Here is a 20751-nt window from a genome sequence, read left to right as displayed (position 1 = left end):
AACGTATGTGTGTAGTAATAGAGAAGACTAAGAAGTCCACTTCCATGGGATGCACCAAGGTAACTTCTTTAAATTCTGTTATCCTACAGCCGACTTTGGTTTCTGTGCTCAGATCACCCCAGAGCAGAGCAAGCGCAGCACTATGGTTGGAACTCCTTACTGGATGGCTCCTGAAGTCGTCACACGGAAAGCCTATGGCCCTAAAGTGGATATCTGGTCTCTAGGCATCATGGCTATTGAGATGGTGGAAGGAGAACCCCCGTACCTCAATGAAAACCCCCTGAGGGTAAGAAATGCAGATATAACTGTTTGTGGGTGTTTATCAGGTGAATGTTCTCAGCGGGTTCAGTGTGATTCTTGATAGCATCTACCTTAAAAAGAAAGCCCACAGACACTACCCTTCAGTAGTGCAAGGAAATGCCATCCAAAAGGATGACAGCTGTCTTGAATTTGCACTTTGTTCAGAATAAATGTGCAGATTGTACCTTCATGTAACTGAAACCTTAGACTTTGAATTCCATCTTCTACCTTAGTTTAGGAAAGGTAAATCCATTAGGTTATGAAACATGCTGCTTTGTCAGTCTGGTACTTTCTTTTGGGTGTATCTCTTGAGTAACTGTTGCCAAAAGATTTAGGAGGTTATTTTACTAGTAGCAAGAATGAATTGCAACTTCCTTTAAGTGGCATTCTTAGCATTTTTCATCTCATCAAGGAGAGGCAAGGTAGACTGCAGGCTCTAACTCATCTAGACAGAGATATTGTCTCTAGGCCGGTAGGTTGTCATCTTATAAGGGCTTGAGCTGGTTGTATAACATTCTCATTTTACAGGCGTTATATTTGATAGCAACTAACGGCACACCAGAGCTTCAGAACCCTGAGAAACTGTCCCCAATATTCAGGGATTTCTTAAACCGATGTTTGGAGATGGATGTTGAGAAAAGAGGATCAGCCAAAGAATTGCTACAGGTAAGAGTCAGCTTCTCTTAGAGTCTGAGATACAGAGGCCACTTCTAAGGTAAGCGTGTTTTAAAAGGCACTGCAGACTAACACACCCTTCTGTTTTGTGTTTTCCTCTGAGTAAAGAGGAAAGGACTTCAGGGGAAAGTAAGTTGGGAGGAACCACAGTCATCAAGGGTTGTACTGGGTGTTCTGAAGTCTTTCTGGCAGTAATCTGCACCATCATTCTGCCACGTTATCTAATGAGTGGTGATTTACTGTAGTAGAGCCTTTAAAGTGAGCAGAAAAGGACTGAGAGAAGACATTTGAGCAGGAAACCTCTTCCTGAAAAGCAAAAGGCTGATACTGTTTTAGGAAGGGGGGGATGATGAGCAGGCTGTGAGTGCCATCAGCCACTCAGTCTGTTCCTTCAGAAGCACTGATAATATTTGCACTACTTTCTGTATCTCAGGATGGGAAGAGCTGTATGAATATGTGCCTTACACTGGCTTTTTTAAACCATCTTTCACTAATTTACTGTGTTTCTCTCATCCTGGCAGCATCCCTTCTTGAAACTGGCCAAACCTTTGTCTAGCTTGACGCCACTGATCCTGGCAGCCAAAGAAGCAATGAAGAGTAACCGCTAACATTAATGCCACGGCCTACATTTGTTTTTGTTATTATTATTATTTTTTTTTTTTTTTACAAATCTTTTTAATATATGAAATTGTTACACTTCTGGTGGGAGGGAAGAGATTTGGGGGTGGGGTGGGGGGGGAACATCTGCAAAAGGGAAGCAGCTCTCATCCAGAAGACACCTGACATAAATTGTGGCGGATCTAATGATCCCTTTCTGGGGTCCAGAAGGAATTGAGGACTGAAATACTGGCTTTTTTTCTTTTTTTTTTTTTCCTATATATATATTTTTTTCTTCCTCCAGACAGCCCAGAAATGCCACTTAGCATGCCCAGGGTTTTAAGGGCTTTATTGACTTTACTATTACAACTCCCATTCACTGTACCCTTGTGGGTGCTTTTAGTACTTGAATGACCGATTCAGGCTTTCAGAGAGCAGCACTAATTTTACCAGCTGATCTCTTTCATTCTCCTCTTCCTCCCCTCTATCTGTAATCCGCTTTAGTAAGCTCCCAAATTACAAGATTCATGGCAAGTGTGACAAATGTGATGGTACATCTTGCCCTTTCTTCCTTATACAGATTAGCTGTCATTCAACTGTTTAATTAACAACGTGGCTACATAAGAAATCACAATGCGAGAGATTTATTTTGGTTTCTAAGTCATGTATGGAGAGAGGGGGAAGAGAAGTATTCAGATGCTTTTCATATGCCTGTGCTCTGTGGACTGTTAATCAAAGATGTGGCTACTCTGTAGAAACCTTATGATAGATCAAGTCTTTGGATGTCAGTTTATGGCTATGTAGGTAAGGGTCAGATAGTTTATTTATGATCAAATGATCAGCTATAGTCAGGGCAAGAAAACGATTCCAGCTGTCTTCCTGTGTGTTCTTTTTCCCATTAGACTTGCTGGCCAGAAGCTTAAAGGGGTATTTTGCTTGGTGTGGTGGGTGGTTCAAAAACATGTATTGTATCTGTGCTCTGACTTGGGCTTTGGAAGTTATGCTGGTGCCTTTGACTTTTTATTTTACATTTCCTTTCTTGTATCAAATACGTTTTTTGTATATGTTGTAATTTTTTTTTTTTCCCCAAGCAAGTAATGCATCAACTTATGGAGTTGTCAGAATTTAAGTATTAGAGCTATTTTTTTTTCCAGTTTTGTATGTGCTCCGTTTGTATTAATGAAACCGAAACAAGTCATCAGATCTGAGGACACTGCAGATGCAGGACTTCTCTAACAGAGGGTTATAAACACCTGGATCTGCCAGAGTGCTGTTCTGAGAATATGGAGGAGGCTGAGAATGGAGAACAGTGCCTTCAGACATCCACGGGGCTTATTTAACTGGCTGGTTGGAAACTGATGAGACTTGATGCATCATCACACTGACCCTTTCTCACTGCAGACAACACCAGCCAGAACGGCTGAAGTTGAACATTCAATGCAAGAAAAAGTGCCTCCCTCTGAGGGACAGTGAGCGCCTTCAGCGAATGATTTCTTGGTGTGTTAATGGGGCAAGCGTAAAAGACCCTGTGCCCCCGGCTTTTTTTAGTGCTACAGTCTATGCATTTCAACTTCCCAAACAGTTTAATGAAGAACTAACTGTAGTTACAATGTGCCAAATGATTCTGTGAATGAATAACTGTTACTTTACTGGGATTTTATCACTTTTGTAGTGGGCAGGACCTGGGATGGATAGGGTTATTGCTGGGTATTAACAGAGGACCCTGAATAAACTTGATGCACACCTTTACAAGCGTTGCTGGCAGAAGGTAGAAGTCATTTTCAGCTAATTTGTACAGTGATAGAAAAAATTAAGTCTTGGGGACTGGTAGCCAAGCTATGACAAAACTCAGAGCTGAGAGCAGCCAGCCAGAGCTGCTGGGCCTGTGTCGGTGAGGGAAGGTGAGCAGCTCTACGATCCCAAAATGTTGGCTGGGACTCACCAGCTTTGTGCCAACCAGGTGCCTTACTGTGCAGGGATCTGCAGTGCCGTCGCCACTCAGTTTGTGTTCTGCTCTTGCGTGGTAGGAACCCAAGTACAGTACGTTAACTGCACCGTCAGAGGGCAAAGCCTCTCTAGCTGTATGTGTGAGAATAGCTGTGGTTTTAAGGTCAAGATAGTGTCTCATTCCAGGCAGATAAATCCAGATGCACTTCCCAGGCAAAGTGTATTGCAGGCCATGGACGCTGTAAACACTAGAATGGCATTGCTCTTGGTTTGAATGTGTCTGGCTTCCTGATCAGTGAAGTAGCAAGGAAGCTTGGCTAAGGAAAAAAACCTGTCTTATCGATGATTCCCTCTTTGTCCATTGCTGGCAATGGACTTTGTGAAACTCCTTGTGCCAGAGTTAAGGTGGGAGCTTTTCTTTCTTTTTTGTTTTCTTTTTTAATCTTTATTTTTGTTTTGGTGGCACAGTCTAGATAGACAGTAAGATAAGTATAACTTGTGATAAATTTAGAAGTTTTTATTAGAAAAAAAAAAAAAGCAAACCATGAAATCATAAGTAATTTTAACTTATTAGCTCACTTTTATTGATTATGAGAACAGTTTTAAACTTGTTATTATGAAACTTGTCCAATTTAGTCTACTTAGGAGGTGGTTTCCAAGCTTACAGTCATCCTAGCAAACAAGACTTAGCCCGGCCCCAGAGTTACAAAACATATCTTGATGCTTGCTGGAATGGTGTTAGCTCTGAGCTGAGGAGTGCTGCATGGTGGGGTCAGAGATGAGCTGGGAGCAGCTGAGCTGGCAGAAGGGGAGAGCCATGAGGGGGTTGCTGTACTCTGCTTTTGTGTCTCTGGGGGTTTCTCTGCCAATGTCAGCTGCATGTCTGCAAAACATACATGTGAGCCATGGGCTGCTCAGCTTGGCTAAGGCAGACAAACAGAACGGCCCGAGTTGGAGTAGATGCTGAAAAGGAAGAGTTTGCTTTGGAAAGTGCTGGGGTTCCCACACGTCTCTTTCTCTTGGGTGCCATTTTAGGATCCCAGATTGGCCCGTAATCCAATCTGTGTGATGTGTGTGGGATGCTGTGTACATTGGGGTGACTGGCTGGGCGTACAGAGCTGTGCAGCTCGTGGCTGGGATACACGTGTGCAGGAGATGTGCAACTCTTGGGATCTCTGTTACAGTCGAACAAAGCAGGTTGCTCATGGGAAGCAGCCGTGGCGCTGGGAGCGTGTGCTTTGACGTAAGGCAGCTCCAGTGCAGGAGGGTGGCTGGGGGACCCAGAAAGCTGATCAAGTCTCTCCAGCTGAATTAGTGTCTCTGGTCCGTTTTCCCTCTGTCCCTCACGCTATCAGTGGAAATGGAAGTGAGTGCAAGCTTTCTCTTTTATTTTTTTAACCGTCTTCAGATTTTAATGTTGCCTTTTGTGTAATTTAATCCCATTATGTTATTTAATTGTTACTGCAATATTAACTACTGTATTTGTTGACTTTGTTTAATAACTGTTCTTTCAGGGCTAGAAATAAACTTCTAAAAAAAAAAAAACTGCAATCTTTTTCCTCTCCTTCCCCATGTCTTCTAACACCGGAATAGCTGGGAAGAGTAAATGTTTGGAGGCCTTAAGATGAGCAGAATGTGTTGGTTTGTAACTGAGCTTTAATGGCGGTGGATGTAATTTTATGCAATACCTGCCTGTTCTGTCTCTTTTTCAATGTTATTACTCACCAGCTTCACGTGCACTTGTCTCTGCATGCTGCTGCCATCATTGCACCTCGTGCACCATGCTGTGGAGCTGCATATGGGAGCAAGAAGGTCAATGAAGAGAGATCCCGTGCTCTTTTTGCAAGTGGAGCAAAGCAGAGGCCTTTTTCATCACCATTGCATCTTCCATTATTGCTTATGCTTCAGGTTTCAATCACAGATGTACAGTCTAGTTGAAGAAGAGAAGCTCATTTCAATGTCCTCTTGGGTTTAGGATTGGTTCAGTTGGAGTCCAGCTGATGTTTCTGGCCTGGCTGTGCATGTCAAAGTACCCATGCTGTGTGTTTCCTATGTGTTGTTGGGAAATCACCTCCTTCCCTTTCTTGCATGTTATGTGAACCTTGCTCATACTGTTGACAGAGGAAAGCCAAGAAACAGTTTGACTTTGGAAACGTTTTCAGCCAGACTTAAGAAATGCTCTTAACTGATGTTTGCTTTTAATTTATGGTGGCAACAGCTGGCAGGAGGAGAGCGAAGGTGCTTAGTAAAACCAATTCAGCTGGATACGGGCACTGAAGTTGCTTTGATTTTCAGCGAGCCAAGGAAAAAAAGGGAAGTTTTGAGTCTTTTGATGCGTGTTTCATCTTCCTGTCTGGGCAGGGTGTGTTTGTATTAGGCCAAAGATGCACACTTGTCTTCTGTTGGGAGAAATAGTTTTAAGGATAGTGAAATGGTGATGCGTTTTGAGGCAGGTTGCTCACAGCCCAGCTGTTTTGGTTAGGGCTTGGTGGAGAAGTTGCTCACAGTGGCTTGGGATTCCCAAGGTTCCCAATGCAAGCACCATGTGCTGCCCTTACCAGGAACCTTCCTAAAACAACCATTGGGTGAGCACCTGGGGAAACGAATGTCCTGAGGAAGGAAAACAAGGCTGGCTCCTGTTGTATGGGGATGGTTATCCCTGTGGGATGTGTCAGTGAGGAGTGAGCTGCTGTTCCCACTGTCAGAATGGGAGATGTGGGCAGAACCCAAGATGTGCTGTTGTTATTTGATGGTGACAGCAGTTCTGCCAGTGCAGCTGGGAGAGATCCCATCCAGCAGGAGCTCAAATGTCCCTGCCACTAAAAACCATACTGTGAGGCCTCCCTGGGGACAAGGACAGGGCAGAGTATGCCAGCCAGGCTCTGCTGGAGTGGGAGGCAAGGGTGGGAAGCAACAGGCTGGAAGACCAGAGCAGCTCTGGGCAGCGCTTGTCCCCCTGCATCCTGTAGCTCGCACGTGTTGTGTTTCCCAAAGCCTCCTGGCCGCTGGGCAGCTGCCACGTTTGCTTTTGCACAGCCTTATAAAACAGAGGCTTGGAGGCTTTTCTGCTCCTCCCCGGGGGCTGAAAGTTGCGTGGCTCTGTCTCTCCCTCCTGCACCTTTTGCTATGTCCGGCCTGAACATTTCCATCGGCTTTTTCTTCCTGGTGCTTGGCACGTGCGAGGTGCTCAGGCGACTCTCCAAGAGGCTGCTGGCCCCGGGGCTGCTGGGGTGCCTGGCTGCAGAGCTGGCAGGCTCACTGCTGCTGTGCTCTGGCTGCCTAGAGCTGAGGATGCTGCTGGAGATCGGCCCGTGGGGTGGCCTTGGCCCTGATGTGGTCCTGACTCTGTTCTTCCTCCTCTTCATGGTTCACACCGCCTGCGCAAATGGAGCAGCTGCCAACCCCACCATCTCTCTCCAGGAGTTCCTTCTCCTTGAATGTGGCCCCGTGGCCACTGTGGCCAAACTGCTGGTCCAGTGTGTGGGTGCAGGGATGGGCTGGGCCCTCACCAAGCTCTACTGGTCCTGGGAGCTGACACAGCTCCACCTCATCCAGAACCTGATGGCTTCTGAGTGCAGCTCCTCCATCCGCACGTCCCCCCATCTCGGAGCTCTGGTGGAAGCTGCCTGCTCCTTCTTCTTCCACCTCGTCCTCCTCAGGGTGCGCCGCAGCCCTGCTGTGTGCCGGCTGCCTGTCCTGGCAACCACCGTCACCTTCCTGACCTACGTAGGTGAGTGCACCCCTTCCTTCCCCTGCAGCCTGGTTTATGGGGAGGAGCAGCCCCTCTTCCCTCCTCTAGGGCTTGAGCTGAGAGGGGATGACGGCTGCAATGTTTGTTTTGTACTTACTTTGGGGTGGACAGCAGGTGATGTGTTGGCACAGGGAGGATGCTGACAGCCCTGTTTTCCTCCCCATGCAGCCACACCAGCCACAGGAGCGTTCTTCAACCCTGCCCTGGCCACGGCCAGCACCTTCCTGTGCACAGGGAGCAGCCTGCAGGAGTACATCCAGGTGTACTGGCTGGGGCCTCTTGCAGGTGAGTTGTGTAAGGGGCACGTCCCACCATCCAAACGCTTCCCAGCAAAGGGCTGACAGCCCTTCTGGGTCACTGTAAGCCTTGCATAGTGAGGGTGCTTGCACACGAGAAAGCATGCTCTTGTTCCAGGTATGCTCGCCGCCCTCTTGCTCTACCAAGGCAACATCCCAAGGTTCTTCCAAAGAAACCTGCTGTATGGCCAGAGGAGCAAATACAGGATTCCCAAGGCCAGGGTGACTCATGCAGAAGATGGAGAGCAGCGGCAGAAGGGGAAAGGGGAGAAGAGCAACCCCGCGCCTCATGCTTGAGCCCCTCTGCTGGGGAGCAGTTCTGGCATGGAGCATTTTGCACGCCCAAGCCTGCAAAAGGGGAAACTAATGTGTTTGCAGAAATGACTGGTTGTCTGGTGCACGCAGGAAGATTGCAGAAGCTCAGGACCATTGCGTGGGCATGCTTGGGCAACTCCCAGGTGGTTGCATCATGTCATGTTTGAAATCATCTGTCTGTTTCTCTTACAGCCATAAAAACAGTGTAATAAGTCTTGGAGACTTGGGGTGAGGAGGAGGCTATCTGTAAAGTTTGGCATTATTTGAGCTCAACTGAAGCTTCCAAATCACACAGCTCAAGGAGAAGGGTGCAGCGTGGGCACAGCATGCCCTGCTTCCCCGATGCAATGCTTAACCTGTGTTTTGCATGCAGCTGGGAGCTGCAAGGTGACAATAACGGGTTCATAAAGCATCTTTGGTTACAATATGTGGCTCTGGTACATGGTGCAGGTGGGTGGTTGCGTGCAGACCCTGCCAATCCCAGCCCTGGGCTGCTCTCTGTGACTATGTGAAATGTCCCTGCTAACACAGCGCTCTGTGATATAAATGTTGTTATGGGTGTGGAATTCCTGGTGACCTCCATGGGAACCTGAGCATGGGCTGAAGGAGACCAGCTCCTGCCTTCAGCAGCAGGCAGGATCCAGCCCAAGTGGCACCCAACTGCAGTGATGGTGACAGATGTGGGTTTGGTACCCAGGTGTGCCCTCCCCTCCTGATGGACACAGAGACCCTCAACTTTCCCTTTCCAATTGGTTGTGGGGATCTCAAATCCTCCACTGATTTTTTTTTTCCTTTCTGAATGTCTTTTGGGTTGGAAATTGTGCAGCAGATGGGGCGTTTTCAGGATTCCTCCATTTTGATCGAGATGAGAAATCCTGATTCTTTCTGGGGTTATTTCAGATCTACACTATGGAGCACAGAGCAAAGCCATCAAGGCTCTGGGTAAGCTTTTAAGGTTGGGGCTCATTTCTCATCTAAACTGATATGCTGGTCCTACCTTTTCTTTGTGACCAACCTCACCGTGACTGATGCTTGTATTTGTTTCCCTGGGCAGGGCATGGAGTGTTCCTAGAGCTGCTCCAAGCAGAGGGCTGGGATGTCTGGCACAGAGATGCTCAGGAGGTGCCTTTTTGTTGGGCTGCTGAGCTCATCTATCGTAATGAAGGGAAGTTTAATAGGAGTGACACTGAACACTGTTGGTTTTAATTAAGAGGCTGCTCTCCCAGCACTGAGGTGTTGTGGAGGAGAGAATGCAGCTGGACAGACAGAAGCATTCCTGAGGTATAAATGAAGCCCTGCAGCCCTGATGGATGGCCTGGCCCATCACCACCTCCAGCTGCAGCCTGTTTTGCCTCCTGGCATCATGCAGCTTAGTGTCCCATTCCTGCTGAGTCCTCTCGCTGTGGGACAAGCAGCCCCAGTGCTGCCATCCTCCCCGTCCCCTGCATCCCCTTCTCCTGTGGAGGCTGGGGTTCATCTTTGCTGGCTCAGGAGTGACCCCAGAGGAATCCCAGCAAGGTAAACCCTCAGGTAAGGGCTTACTACAAGGTAACCACTATGGGGCCCGCTCTAAGGGCTCTGGTGGTCAGGGGTGGCAGAGCCTCTGCAGACCTCACATCCCACCTGGGCTGCACCAGGGCAGCAGTGACACCAGACCCCGGGGGTGGATGGTCGGCCGTCCTCAGCGGAGGGAGCTGGAGAACGAGGCCGGGATGGGGGCTCAGTGCCGGGTGCCTTCCAGCCTGTACCGCAAGGCTTTACCCTTCTGCCTGCCCTGCAGCGAGGGAGCGAGCTGAGGGGGCTTTTGGAGGGGCCTCTGGGGGGTGTTCTGTGTGGGAGCCGGGGGGAACTGCTTGTTGTAGAGAGCAGTGCTGTACTGCAGCTCTGGGGTCACCAGGCGTCGGCACATGTGCTCCGTTGCCTTGTCCAAGCCCTGCTTGAGGTTATAGCCCAAGATCCTGGCTTTGCCATACTGAAGTGGCCTCAGGGAGGAGTCCTTGATGTCCTTTGGCCCCACGCTGCCCATCCCTTGCAGGCAGGTCCTGGCCAGCTCTGCTTGCCTCTGCCGCAGCGCCCTGACCTCACGCCACATGCGCTCCCTCCCGATGTCCCGCTCGATCCTCTCCCAAAAGGTCCTATTGAAGTGGGTGTAGATTTCCCAGTCTAGTCTATTCCAGGCCTTTATCTTCTCGGCTGTGATGCTGGAGAGTGGGGACCTGGTGCTGCTGTCCCTGCTGTTGAGTGGGAAGGACACAACGCTGTCCAGGTCCCAGCACAGCGTCTCCTTCAGCAGCACCATGGACTCGTCGAAGTATTCTGAGATAAGCAGCAAGTCGAAGGACGCCTCGATGGCCTTTAGCATCAAGTTCACCCTCTTGGCCGTGACCTCTGCGTCGGGGTTGAAGCCGAAGTCAAACGTCATGAGGTTCTTGGCGTAATGGCTGTCACCAGCCGTGGGGTTGTAGAAGCGGTAGGGCTGGCTGAGGAACTCCTCCAGGCTGCGGGCGCGGGCGAAGGCCGACGTTCCCTTGTAGTACACGAAGGAGGACTCCATGAGCTGCACGGGGTTCCTCAAGATGGAGAAGTAGACGGCTGTGCTGGGCACCACTTTCTGTACCTGCAGAGGGGAAAAAATGGAGTTTGAAAAATGAGGTGGGGTGAAGGGACCTGCTTGCTGGAAAAGCAGAAGTGGTTTCATTAAGTTTGTCTACAGAAGCCCTCGGGAGATGCACAATGAGGGCTGTGAAGATGCTCAGAGGTCTGGAGCACCTGTCCTACAAGGATAGGCTGAGGGAGATGCCCTTGTTCAGCCTGGAGAAGAGAAGGCTACAAGGAGACCTCATTATGGCCTTCCATTGTTTAAAGAGAGATTATGAACAGAAGGAAAATCGACTCTTTGCATGGGTGGATAGTGAAGAATAGGGGGAAATGATTTTTAAACTGAAGGAGGGAAGATTTAGATTAGAGGTCAAGGAGAGGTTGTTAACTGAGGGGGCGGTGAGGTCCTGGCACAGTCTGCCCAGAGAAGCTGTAGATGCCCCATTGCTGGAGGTGTTCAAGACCAGGCTGGATGAGGCCATAAGGAACCTGATCTAGTGCTTGATTTAGCAGTTGGTGACTCAGCCCATGGCAGGGGGTTGGAACTAGATGATCTCTGAGGTCCCTTCCAACTGAAGCTGTTCTATGATTGTACGATCTTTGAATACCTCCATGCTTTCCTGGTGCCCCTGCCTTGCTCCTGCCCTGCTCCCAAGGCCCAGAGGCTGTGTCCCTTACCTCTGGCCGCAGGAAGCGCATGTGGTGGCACAGTATGTTGAACTGAGGAGGCTTCCGTGGGGAGAAGCCCTGCACAAACTTGGCCATGAAGTGGTGCGGGTAGAAGAGCTGGTGGCCGCCCTTGAGCGGGAAGGCGAAGGTGAGGTTGTGCATCTCACCAAAGCGGAAGAGGATGTTCATGACGGTGCTGCTGGCGCTCTTGTGGACCTTCAGGAAAACAATGTTGGTCTTGGGTTTACACGCTTTCTGAAAGAAGGCGTCCTCTACCTGCCCGCCATCCCCAAGGGCCATCTCATCTGTAGAGATTTCTGTCCATCTCGGGAGCAGTCCTCTCTCCAGCTCTGTCCTGTAGAAGTCATCTGCCCTCAGCACCTGAGCTGTATTGAGCACGGGCTGTTTGACTGAGTCATCCCAAGGTCGGGGTGGTGAACCCATGGCTCGATGCTGAGGTGGGCTCTGCAGTGTCACCTGAGCCATCTGGGGTGGTGTTATTTTCTTGTGCTCCTCTGCAACAATGCTGTTGGTGAAGAGGACACCGTCATCGGTATCTCCCAGAGCTGTGGTGGCACTTTCAGGAATACCTGGAAATATATCCCCTCTGGTTGCTTTTCTGGGTCTGGGGAGCTGGGATTTCAGCTGTGGGGCTGGAAGATGGGCTTCCATCTTGGTGCTGCTCTCCACAGGCTGCCAAGCCCAGTGCTCCTCTTGTTTGTCTGGACTGCTCTCCTGTGTTGTCACCTGTCTGTAGTACATGTGCATCTGGAAACCATCCTGTGTGTTCACAGCAGGCTCCAGCGCAGCCTTCCTCTGCCTGTATGGGTGATCATCCTCCCTTGGCAGGCTGTGGGTCTGGAGGACATAGTCAGGGCTCTCCCGGCTGTGGTCTGTAGTCTGCTGCAGGGCACGCTCCAGCTCACAGCGACAGTTCCTGCAACAGGGTGAAGATGAACAGACAGCAGGAGGTTGGGTGTGTTTTAACCCCTATCAGCCATCGGTGAAGGGCTGGAGGATGAGCTGCAGGTTGGCCCTTCTATCTGGGACATACCTGATAGGCTGCAGCTTCTCCACAACTTGAAATGAGACCATGAGGAGGATGAGGAGGCTGAAGGAGATCCAGAGCCGACCTGGCTGGCACCTGTATATTGCCTTCAGGTTCCTGCAGGAAAGCAGACATTTCACAGCACTCATTGCATCACGTGGGGGAAGAAATACATTAGGCACAAAGCAGAGGGAAAAGAGACCTCAAGGCTTCCACACGACACCCACCAGAAATGAGTTGTCTTTTGTTTTTTATTTACTTTTATTGAGCTTTAAGATAAGGTCATTTTTCCATGGGTGGAAGAGGTGTCGAGACAGCGATAACCGATGAACATCAACAGCTGTGCTTGAGCAGGGGAACCTAGTGGAAATTTCCAGCCAGGACACAGATATCACACTAAAAGGTAAACAGTGATAACCATAAAGTCGCTTTGCTGCTCAGGGATGCCTTGCCAGCATGGCTTTAACAGCGGGAGCAGGCATTGCTCACGCTCAGCCCTGCCTGGCTGAGAGATGTCTGGCCCCTTTCTATAAACAAAGAGGAGAAGCTGTTGCTTCTCTACCGTCTGTTTCTCTCAGCTCCTGCTGAGCTTTACTATGGAGCCACATTGAGCGTGGGCACATGTATCCCGTTGATTTGGGTTTGCCATTAAAACCTGGCTTTATTCCGCAAATATATATTATATATATATGATATATACACATTCACATATATGTGTGATATATGTGTGGATATATATGTGAATGTGTATATATATACAAATATACATATATGTACATCACATATACATATATACACATATATATCACATATCATATATCATATATACATATGTATATACACATATATGTATATACACACACACATATGTGTATATATATATATATATATATATATATATGAAGTGTTGTAACTAATTGTAATTTGCTTCCAGTGGCTGTGCACCACTTCAGACAAAGGCACAGCTTCTGGGATGTTCTTAATATCTAAACATTTAGGACAGTAAAACCTAATAGAAGACATGTGGTTATGAGCAAGATGAGCAAGCCAGCAGCCACCAACACAGCCTCCCCAGAGCCTGGTGACAACCTGCAGGTACCCATGGCCACCTCATTATCTGGGGCCACACAGGAGCCCAGGGCAGAAACACCTGGCTCAGGTGGTGGGTTTGAGCCCCAGAAATGAAGAGGCAGAAGTCACTGGCCGTGGAACACAGACCAAATCCCAGATGCTTCAACAGGTTTGATGCCATACAGAACATCAGGCTTGGTGTTGCTGCAGCGATGTAGTGCGTCTTTGCAAGTGCTGCTGCTCATGCGTGTGTGCTTCATGCAGATTTACTTCTAGGTTTGCTTCCATAGTGCTCCCCAGGTGGTAGCAAACTTTCACTGCAGCTGTGGAAGGTCTGAGCTCTGAGCCAGCTGCCTTTTTGGAGCTGGCTGAGCAAGTGGTCCCAAATGTGCCATGTGTTGTGGCCATTTCCAGTCTGATTGGGCTCGCACAAAGGCAGGGTGCTTCCTCCAGGGCACTGCATCCAAGTCCAGCCTTATCCAGGCTGCTCCTCACCCATCTCTCCAAAATGGAGCCTCCCCAGGAGCCCACCTTACTCTGGCTGCATCCATTAGGTTTTCTGTTTGCAAACAGCATCACAGGGCCTTCCAGAAGATGCTGTTCCTGCCTACCACCTGGGAGAAATGTTGTGTCTGGGGCTTTGCTAGAAGAGAACATGCTGTCGCCCCAAACTTCTGCACGTTTAACCATTCCCACCACCACATCCATCTCCAGCCATTCCTCAGCACGGAGGCACTGCAAGGACGTGACCTCCGGGTATAGTACAACCAGTGCCGAAGGAGATAACGCCATAATTAATAGATAAAATTCCACTTACGTGATCAGGTACCTTCTGAATTTCAGCATGGTGAGCTGCAGCCGTGGCTGAGCAGCGGGTGCTTGCCGTCAAGTTACTGCGTAGAGTCTGGGAGAGCAAACACGGGGAGCCTGGCTTGTGTGCCTGCATCTGGTGGCCCCTCCCTGGGTGCCGTCCCTCTGGTGCCCTGCTCTGCAGCGCCTGCCCCCGGCTCTGCTCCGGCTGGTGGCAATTTGCTCAGCCAGCCCTGGGGCTGCGGTGACCCTCAGCAATCCTTTGCACCTCGGCGGGCGATGAGCGGGATGGTAGGGTTGGAGTGGTGGTGCCACCTGTGTTTGTGTCCCTGCTGCCCTCCTTGGTCTCAGCCAGGACTGCTGATGCTGTTTTCTCCCATCTCTTTGCAACTGATCTTTGCTCCTTTTTTCCCCATCTCATGTCCTTGCCTTCTTGGCAAAGTTGAGGACAGACACAGCTTGTTGGTAAGTCCTTGCCGCTGGAAACCGCTGTAGTGATATGATCTCTGTGTCTGTACTGTGGGGAGATGCTGTGCAGACTGGGTTGTGTCTGCATGGCTTTACAACAGCTGGACCCCCCTGCTTGGAAGCCAATGCTTCCCTGTACCAGTACAGCACTGGGTCAGCTTCTTGCTGGCTGGTGTACAATGCAAGACCAAGGAGAACCAGGATGCTCTCTTCCATGACAAAACTCCAGGTTCTCCTCTCTTTTCATCAGCTTTTCCTCTGTACATTCCCTTCAAGGCTTACCCTTGCATCCCACACAGCACCAGCAAGGACACGCTGCTTGCATTCAGCCACCCAACACCTGGGGCAGCGGTGGGAGTGGAGAATGTGATGTGTGCCATAAGGGCCCTGGTGGTATGTGTTATCCCTTCTCCTGTGGCCATGTCTCTGAGAGAGGCAGACAGACCTGTCTGAGGTCCCTTCTGACCAATGCCTTTTTCTGTAGGGACAGAGGGGCCCAGCTTGCTCCCTTCCCCCTCCTGTCACCTCTCCCTGGCACAGCCAAGTGCTGCCTCTCCCCGTTCACCTCATTGAAACCACAAGTTTGCTGTAGGGCTGCTGTGTTCTCCACCCATCCTGTGCTCCTGCTATCTGACGGCCTGGCAGCTTATCTCAGAGCTTGGGGCCAGGTGAGAGCTGTGGGCTAGTTTGTGGGGTGTGGGGGTCAAACCCACTACTGCTATTGGGAACTCTGGATGAAGGGATGGAGCTTCTCCCCTCTCCTCATGCGATCTGAGATAGTCGAGCCCATCTAGGGAGCCATGCTGCTGTAGGGTCCGCAAGCATCCCCAGGCAGGACTGTGGGAGAGATCTTTTTGCTGCAGGGCATGGGGTACCCATTCCTGGGAGCACCCATGCAGGCACAATGAGAGGAGAAGCTCATGAACGTGTGGGTGTCCAGGTTTGATCCTGCTCCTATTGGGGTTCTTATGGAACTGAACCACTCAGCAAGCATTGCAGGACTTCCAGTGAGGGCATCCCCCGAGCCTGCCACCATTCCCTAGAGGGCTGAGGTCCATCACTAATACGTAACCAGGCCAGACAAGCCTAAGGCACTACTCACATCCTCTTCAAACAAACAGACGAAGTCTGAAAGGACCTTTTCATTTTCCTCAGACCCAGGTTTTATCAAGCGCCGATGACCAATCTTGCTCTCCTTCCCCTTCACAATGAGGCCAATGTGTTCGGAAGGGTGCGGTTTTGAGATACGGTAGAGCAGCTGGCATGCGTCTTGCTGCAAAGCTGGAGAGTAAGCAATGGCTTTCCAGGCTCAACAGAAGGAGCAGCAAGGATGGGATGCTGTTATGGTGCTGTGAAAGCAAGAAGTGGGAGAAAGGCCACCGCTGCTCTCCATTGCAGTGGTTTTCCTTGTCAGACAAGGACAGGACTGATGTATTTGCACTTGTTGGCAGCAGGGGTGGGGATGTAGCCTGGAGAGTGCAGGCAGAAAGGGATGGCTACACTTGTGCTTCCCATGCTGCCCACCCCAGCAGCCCTAAACTCATTTTTATCTCTTGGTTTGAGCCTTAGTCCTATGGTTTCCAGCTGTTCTGTGCCTCCTCCCACCAGCAAGATGTAACCGAGCTGCAGCTAAGGGCTGTGCTGTGCAGGACCTGCCTTTTCCAGGCACAAAAGCACAGCCTGAGCTGGTGCAGGAAACCAAACTCTTGAGGAGTGCCATGAAGTCTTCATTACCCCGAATCTGAGAAGAGAAGGAGCATGTCTGAGTCCTGTGTGCTGCTAAGGCTGCCCCTGCTTTCATCATTTCGTTATTATTTTTATCCCTGTCTTTATTTCCTTCCTTTTTGTGTGTGCTTTACCAAAGTGAGAAATTGCCAGCATGATATTCTTCCTACCCGTGGTCAGCTTGACCAACCTGTTTATACCCTGGCATCCTGAAGCTTGTTGGTCATGGGGGGGGGGGGGGGGTGGCAGCAGCACTATGGGTCAGATGGGCCCAGAAGCACCACAGAAGGGGGACACCATCACCTGAGGCTTTCTTAGGTCTGCAATCCATCCTGCAAAAGCCCAGTGGGGGTAACAGCTTCCCTCCCCCCCTCCCAAAACAACAAACCCTTTGTGCAGCGTTGTTTGCTTTTCAGACCAGTTTCCAGACGGACGTATTCATGAAACAGCTCATGATAATTTTGACATTACTTTCCCCAGGGAATTCAGCGTGCTGCGTTATCAGCAACGAGTAAGTTTGCTTTCCAAGTCATTTTGAAACCTACCACCCCCAGGGCCTCCCCTTCTGCTTGTGGGCAGCCACCATTAGTGCCTACTTAAGTTTGTATTCATTACATCTGCATCCTTCAAAGTGAGTGAGGCACCCTTATTCAATTAGTTCCTATTAACAGCTCTCTTGGGAAAATGGAGTCAGGTCCCTCTGCAGGGAAGTGACCATCAATACCAGGCACCCCATAAAAGGTACTGAGTGCACTGAAACCAGTGCATCAAGATGGGAAGCTGGGAGCAAAGCGTGGCAATAGCTGTATGGATGCTGGGTAGTATGATGGTACAGGGACAGGTTATGCTCTTGTGAGCATCTTCCCAGCTTGCTGTTGGGAAGGGCCATGCAGGGGATAAAACAGAGCCTGTGCAGCTACCAGCCAGAGCTTCCCTTTGGTGTGATGGAGGAGGCAGTGCTGCTGGATGTGCTCAGGTTGTGGTGAGAAGCACGTTCTTGCTTCTGGCTTACACTCTTCGGTTCGCATTAGGACTTTGGCCCGTACCATACACTTATTTGTTCTTTAATCTTGGTCACCTTATCAGAAGCCTTTGAACAACAAAATACATCTCTGCTCACCTTGGGAACAGGCTTTGTGATTTCTTTTGGGTTGGTTTTGTTTCCTTGCCAGGGACCTCACAGATAAGTGTGATCCCTCGTGAACCCGGACTTTGTCTGGCAGGCTCCCAGGCCTGCAGCTCTGGTGGGGTCCCAGCTGTCACTGGGGGTTTGTTTCTGCTTTCCCTGACCAGCTGGGTGCAGCTGGAGGCACAGGGGATGAACTTGCCTTTCCCAGCCCTCTTTGATTATAGAGAGTATGGCAGCATGTCTCTTTTCAAGGCTGGCTGGCTGTGTGGGTTCACCTGCCATCTATGATGTGTCCTGCTGTGCCACCCACACTGGATGTTAAGGGTGGTGATGCAAAGCACAAACAGCTGCTTCCTTTGGGGCTGACTTCCACCTTCTGCCTTTGGAGGTGGTTTAGGGCTGTGGAGATGTGGGCATGGTGAGATGGGCTGGGGTTGGATTTCAAGATCTTAAAAGTCTTATCCAACCTTAATGATTCCATGATTCCTTCCCACCAGATGTTTGCATGCACTGCTGAGGCCTTCCTGAGTCTCCAGCTCTCCAGGCTGAGCTGTCCCAGCTTTCCCTCCTTGAATGAAAGATGCTCCAGACCCTTCAGCATCACTGTGGCCCTGCGCTGGACCTTATCTTGTCCTGGGGAGCCCAAAGTGAGTCTCAGCGCTGCAGATGTGGCTTGGTAAGTCCTGTTTAACCTGAGAAAGGCCAAAGATGAACAGAGACTGAAAAATGGGTAAAGGAAGGACCAACTGCTGCACAGCAAGGAAAGGGGAACAGAAGAGAGGTAATGCAAGTGAAGCAGGGAAAGCATGGCTCCCCTCTTCATTTGATGTCCTTTCCAAGGCATTCTGGGGTGAAATGTTGGTATTTTTTTGCCTGCTGCCCTAAAATCCTTGTGTGTTTTCAGACATAGGCTGGTCCAGCCTGGCCTGGTGCACATATCAATAGAGTGGAAATGGCTTTTAGATGAAGCCCAGCTAAAAGAGCTGCGTTGACTGAGGGAAACCAGGCAGAGCAGGAATTTACACCGAGAATGCCTTAGGAAATAGATCAGTGTGCAAACAGGGTGGGGAGCTCATGCTCTGATGTCAGCTCCTATTTATTAAAAGCACAACAAGGAGCCCAGGTAAACACTGATGTCTCACCTGGGAAAACGAAAACAAAACAACACCGTGTTGAAACGTAGGAGAGAGTGTGTATGACCGTATGACTTCTAGGAAAGCTGCAGCATTGACATGTGAGTGTGAAACGGCTGCCCCACAGGTCAGGGTTTGCACAGTGGTCTGGCATGCGGAGGAGCGGTGGGGGCCAGATGCTCACCTTGCTTCCTAAAGCTGCTCCTCTCAACCACAGCTGAGCAGAAAGGCACCGATTGGGAGTGTGGGTCTCAAAAGCAGCGTGTGGGAGAGGTTCCTTGCAGCTGTTTTTATGTTGGTGGGCTCAGACAGCTTGTCTGCAGGTGGCAAGGAGAAGCAGGCTGTCCCTGTCGTGCAGATGGACTCCATCTCCATGTGTGTTTCTGGGCAGCCCTGGGAAATGCACGTGTTGTGCACCAGGTATGTGCTTGGGAGCAGACAGTGAGCAGGATTGGGAGCACAGGGCTGTGCTGCAAGAATGACATTCAGTTGGGATATTTCACCACCAGGGAGCAGATGGTCCCAGGCTGTGCTTTGTCACCATCGTGATATTTAATTACGGTATGTGTGAGTTCAGGCTCTTGCTTCCAGCAGGGAGGAGGAGCTGGTTGGCTCCGGTAGCTTTTGTAGGCAATGCATTTAAAACTTTTCACTGCTTGTCCCTGTAGGGGTCGTCGAAGCAGCACAGAAACAGCGGATTGGCTGCCCAGAGAGATCCAGGGGATGGCTGGGGCTGCTTGGAAGCTCCATGCGCCAAAGAAGGGCTGTTTCTGCTTTTCCCTTCGCCACACTTTCCCCCTTTCCCCCTCCAGGCTGATTTCATAGCATCAACTGGAATGGCTGCATTCAGCAGCACAGCTGTCATTCACAAGGAGGGGTTCTTCCTTTTGCCAGCACCTTCAAACTAAAAAGTCTGGGAGTCATCTACTGCTTTCTTCTTAATAACAAAAGGCCTTTTTTCCCATTCCGAATGCTTTTTTAAGATGCATCCTCAAAACGTGGGGCTCTGCTGCTTCTCCCTTTGGCCACAAGGACGCTGGACTTGAAGTTTTCCTGTGGGGGGAGCTGCTCCCTCTGAAGTGCCTGCAAAAAAGTTGGTATTTTTCAATGAAGGAATGAATCCATTTTGCTGCTTTTACATGGAATGGTGCTGCTTTGGGGAGTCTGTGGCCCATGGTGCAAATGGGGAGTGTCTGCATACAGCAGCAGCTGCAGGTTGACAGTAGGACTGGGTGTTCTTAGAGGCTTTTTCCAGCCTTCGTGATTCTGATTCTAGGTCAGGCTCCTGCTGGGCTCCCAGCAGCTCTGCTCAGTTCTGCTGCAGCTCAGCTGGTGCCAGAGCTGCAGGTAAACCCAAATCCCATCACCACTGACGTCCACACTGTTGGTCAGACTAAATGGCATTAGTGGTCTTTTCCAACATTAACGATTCTTTGACAAGCTGTGGCTAGAGCAGCAGGCCGTGGCGGGCTCGAGGTCATGGCATTTCTTGCAGAGCCATTGTGTTTGAGCACGGGCTGTGCAAACCACACTACGTGCTGGGCCAAGGCCGCTGCTTCTCACTGGCAGCAGGTCAGGGGTTCAGAGGGACGGGGCTGGGTCCAGAGTCTATGTGTGAGGAGAGCTGGAACCCATGGGATGGGCGAAGGCTGGGAGCTCAAGTGGAGGTGGTGTGGAGGAATGGGCTGGTGGGCAGGGGGCACACAACCCACAGCATTTCCTGATGCGGCCCCATGCCATAAATGTGGTCCTACAGAGAGCCCAGGAGCTGAGGAAGGTGGGCATGGAGACCCTCGTGTGCTGTGCTTTGGGCATGGATGTTTTCCCTCCTGTTGGGTCCTCTGGTTGTGTCTCTGCTTTTGCTGGTTCAACATGGGGGAGGGGGTGAGTTGCATGGGAAGGTACCCCAAAGCCATGATTGCTCTTTGCAGATGTTCACACACCCCTCCTCCCGAAGGAGGCAGCTCCAAAAAGCTGTCCAGGGTTGGGACAGGTGTGTTTGCTGAGCAAGCACCGCTGTTTGCTCAGAGGGGACCCAAGTTGTGCTGCAGACCTTTGTCCTAAGGTATTACAACCTGCACCCTTCTCCTCTGCTGCCCAGGCTTCAGCTCCTTCCCTCCGCCATGGGCCAAGGGAATGACCTTCCTCTGGGCCATTTATTTTGCTCTCTGCTGCTTTTCATTGGTGTCCATTGGCAGGGCACCGAGGGATTCCTGGCC

General features: G+C 50.3%; 3 protein-coding genes across 6 annotated transcripts in view; 2 read left to right on the top strand and 1 right to left on the bottom strand.

Moving 5' to 3' along the window:
- Positions 1-5064, top strand: part of PAK2 (p21 (RAC1) activated kinase 2) — a 34411-nt gene extending 29347 nt beyond the window's left edge. For all 4 annotated transcript variants that reach the window (XM_085512740.1, XM_015871109.3, XM_015871111.3 and 1 more), the window contains 3 exons: positions 90-286; positions 829-966; positions 1497-5064. In XM_085512740.1, coding sequence (XP_085368866.1) covers positions 90-286; positions 829-966; positions 1497-1583 — 422 coding nt within the window. In that variant the 3' untranslated portion in view covers positions 1584-5064. The remainder of the gene's footprint in view (positions 1-89; positions 287-828; positions 967-1496) is intronic.
- Positions 5065-6215: 1151 nt separating this feature from the next.
- On the top strand, positions 6216-8306 carry LOC107317915 (aquaporin-12-like). The gene is made up of 3 exons (XM_015871117.3): positions 6216-7249; positions 7439-7555; positions 7685-8306. The coding sequence occupies exons 1-3, from the start codon at positions 6388-6390 to the stop codon at positions 7861-7863; spliced, it is 1158 nt and encodes a 385-aa protein (XP_015726603.2). The 5' UTR covers positions 6216-6387; the 3' UTR covers positions 7864-8306.
- Positions 8307-9470: 1164 nt separating this feature from the next.
- Positions 9471-12407, bottom strand: LOC107317907 (galactose-3-O-sulfotransferase 2-like). The gene is made up of 3 exons (XM_032446549.2): positions 12203-12407; positions 11158-12085; positions 9471-10498 (listed from the first exon to the last, which is right to left on the bottom strand). The coding sequence occupies exons 1-3, from the start codon at positions 12343-12345 to the stop codon at positions 9602-9604; spliced, it is 1968 nt and encodes a 655-aa protein (XP_032302440.2). The 5' UTR covers positions 12346-12407; the 3' UTR covers positions 9471-9601.
- Positions 12408-20751: the final 8344 nt, after the last annotated feature.

Source organism: Coturnix japonica, chromosome 12 (genome assembly GCF_054131305.1).
Source record: "Coturnix japonica strain WE chromosome 12, WE-NBRP24, whole genome shotgun sequence".
NCBI lineage: Eukaryota > Metazoa > Chordata > Aves > Galliformes > Phasianidae > Coturnix > Coturnix japonica.
Note: the sequence above shows the minus strand (reverse complement) of the source record. Positions and strands in the feature narration are given on the sequence as shown.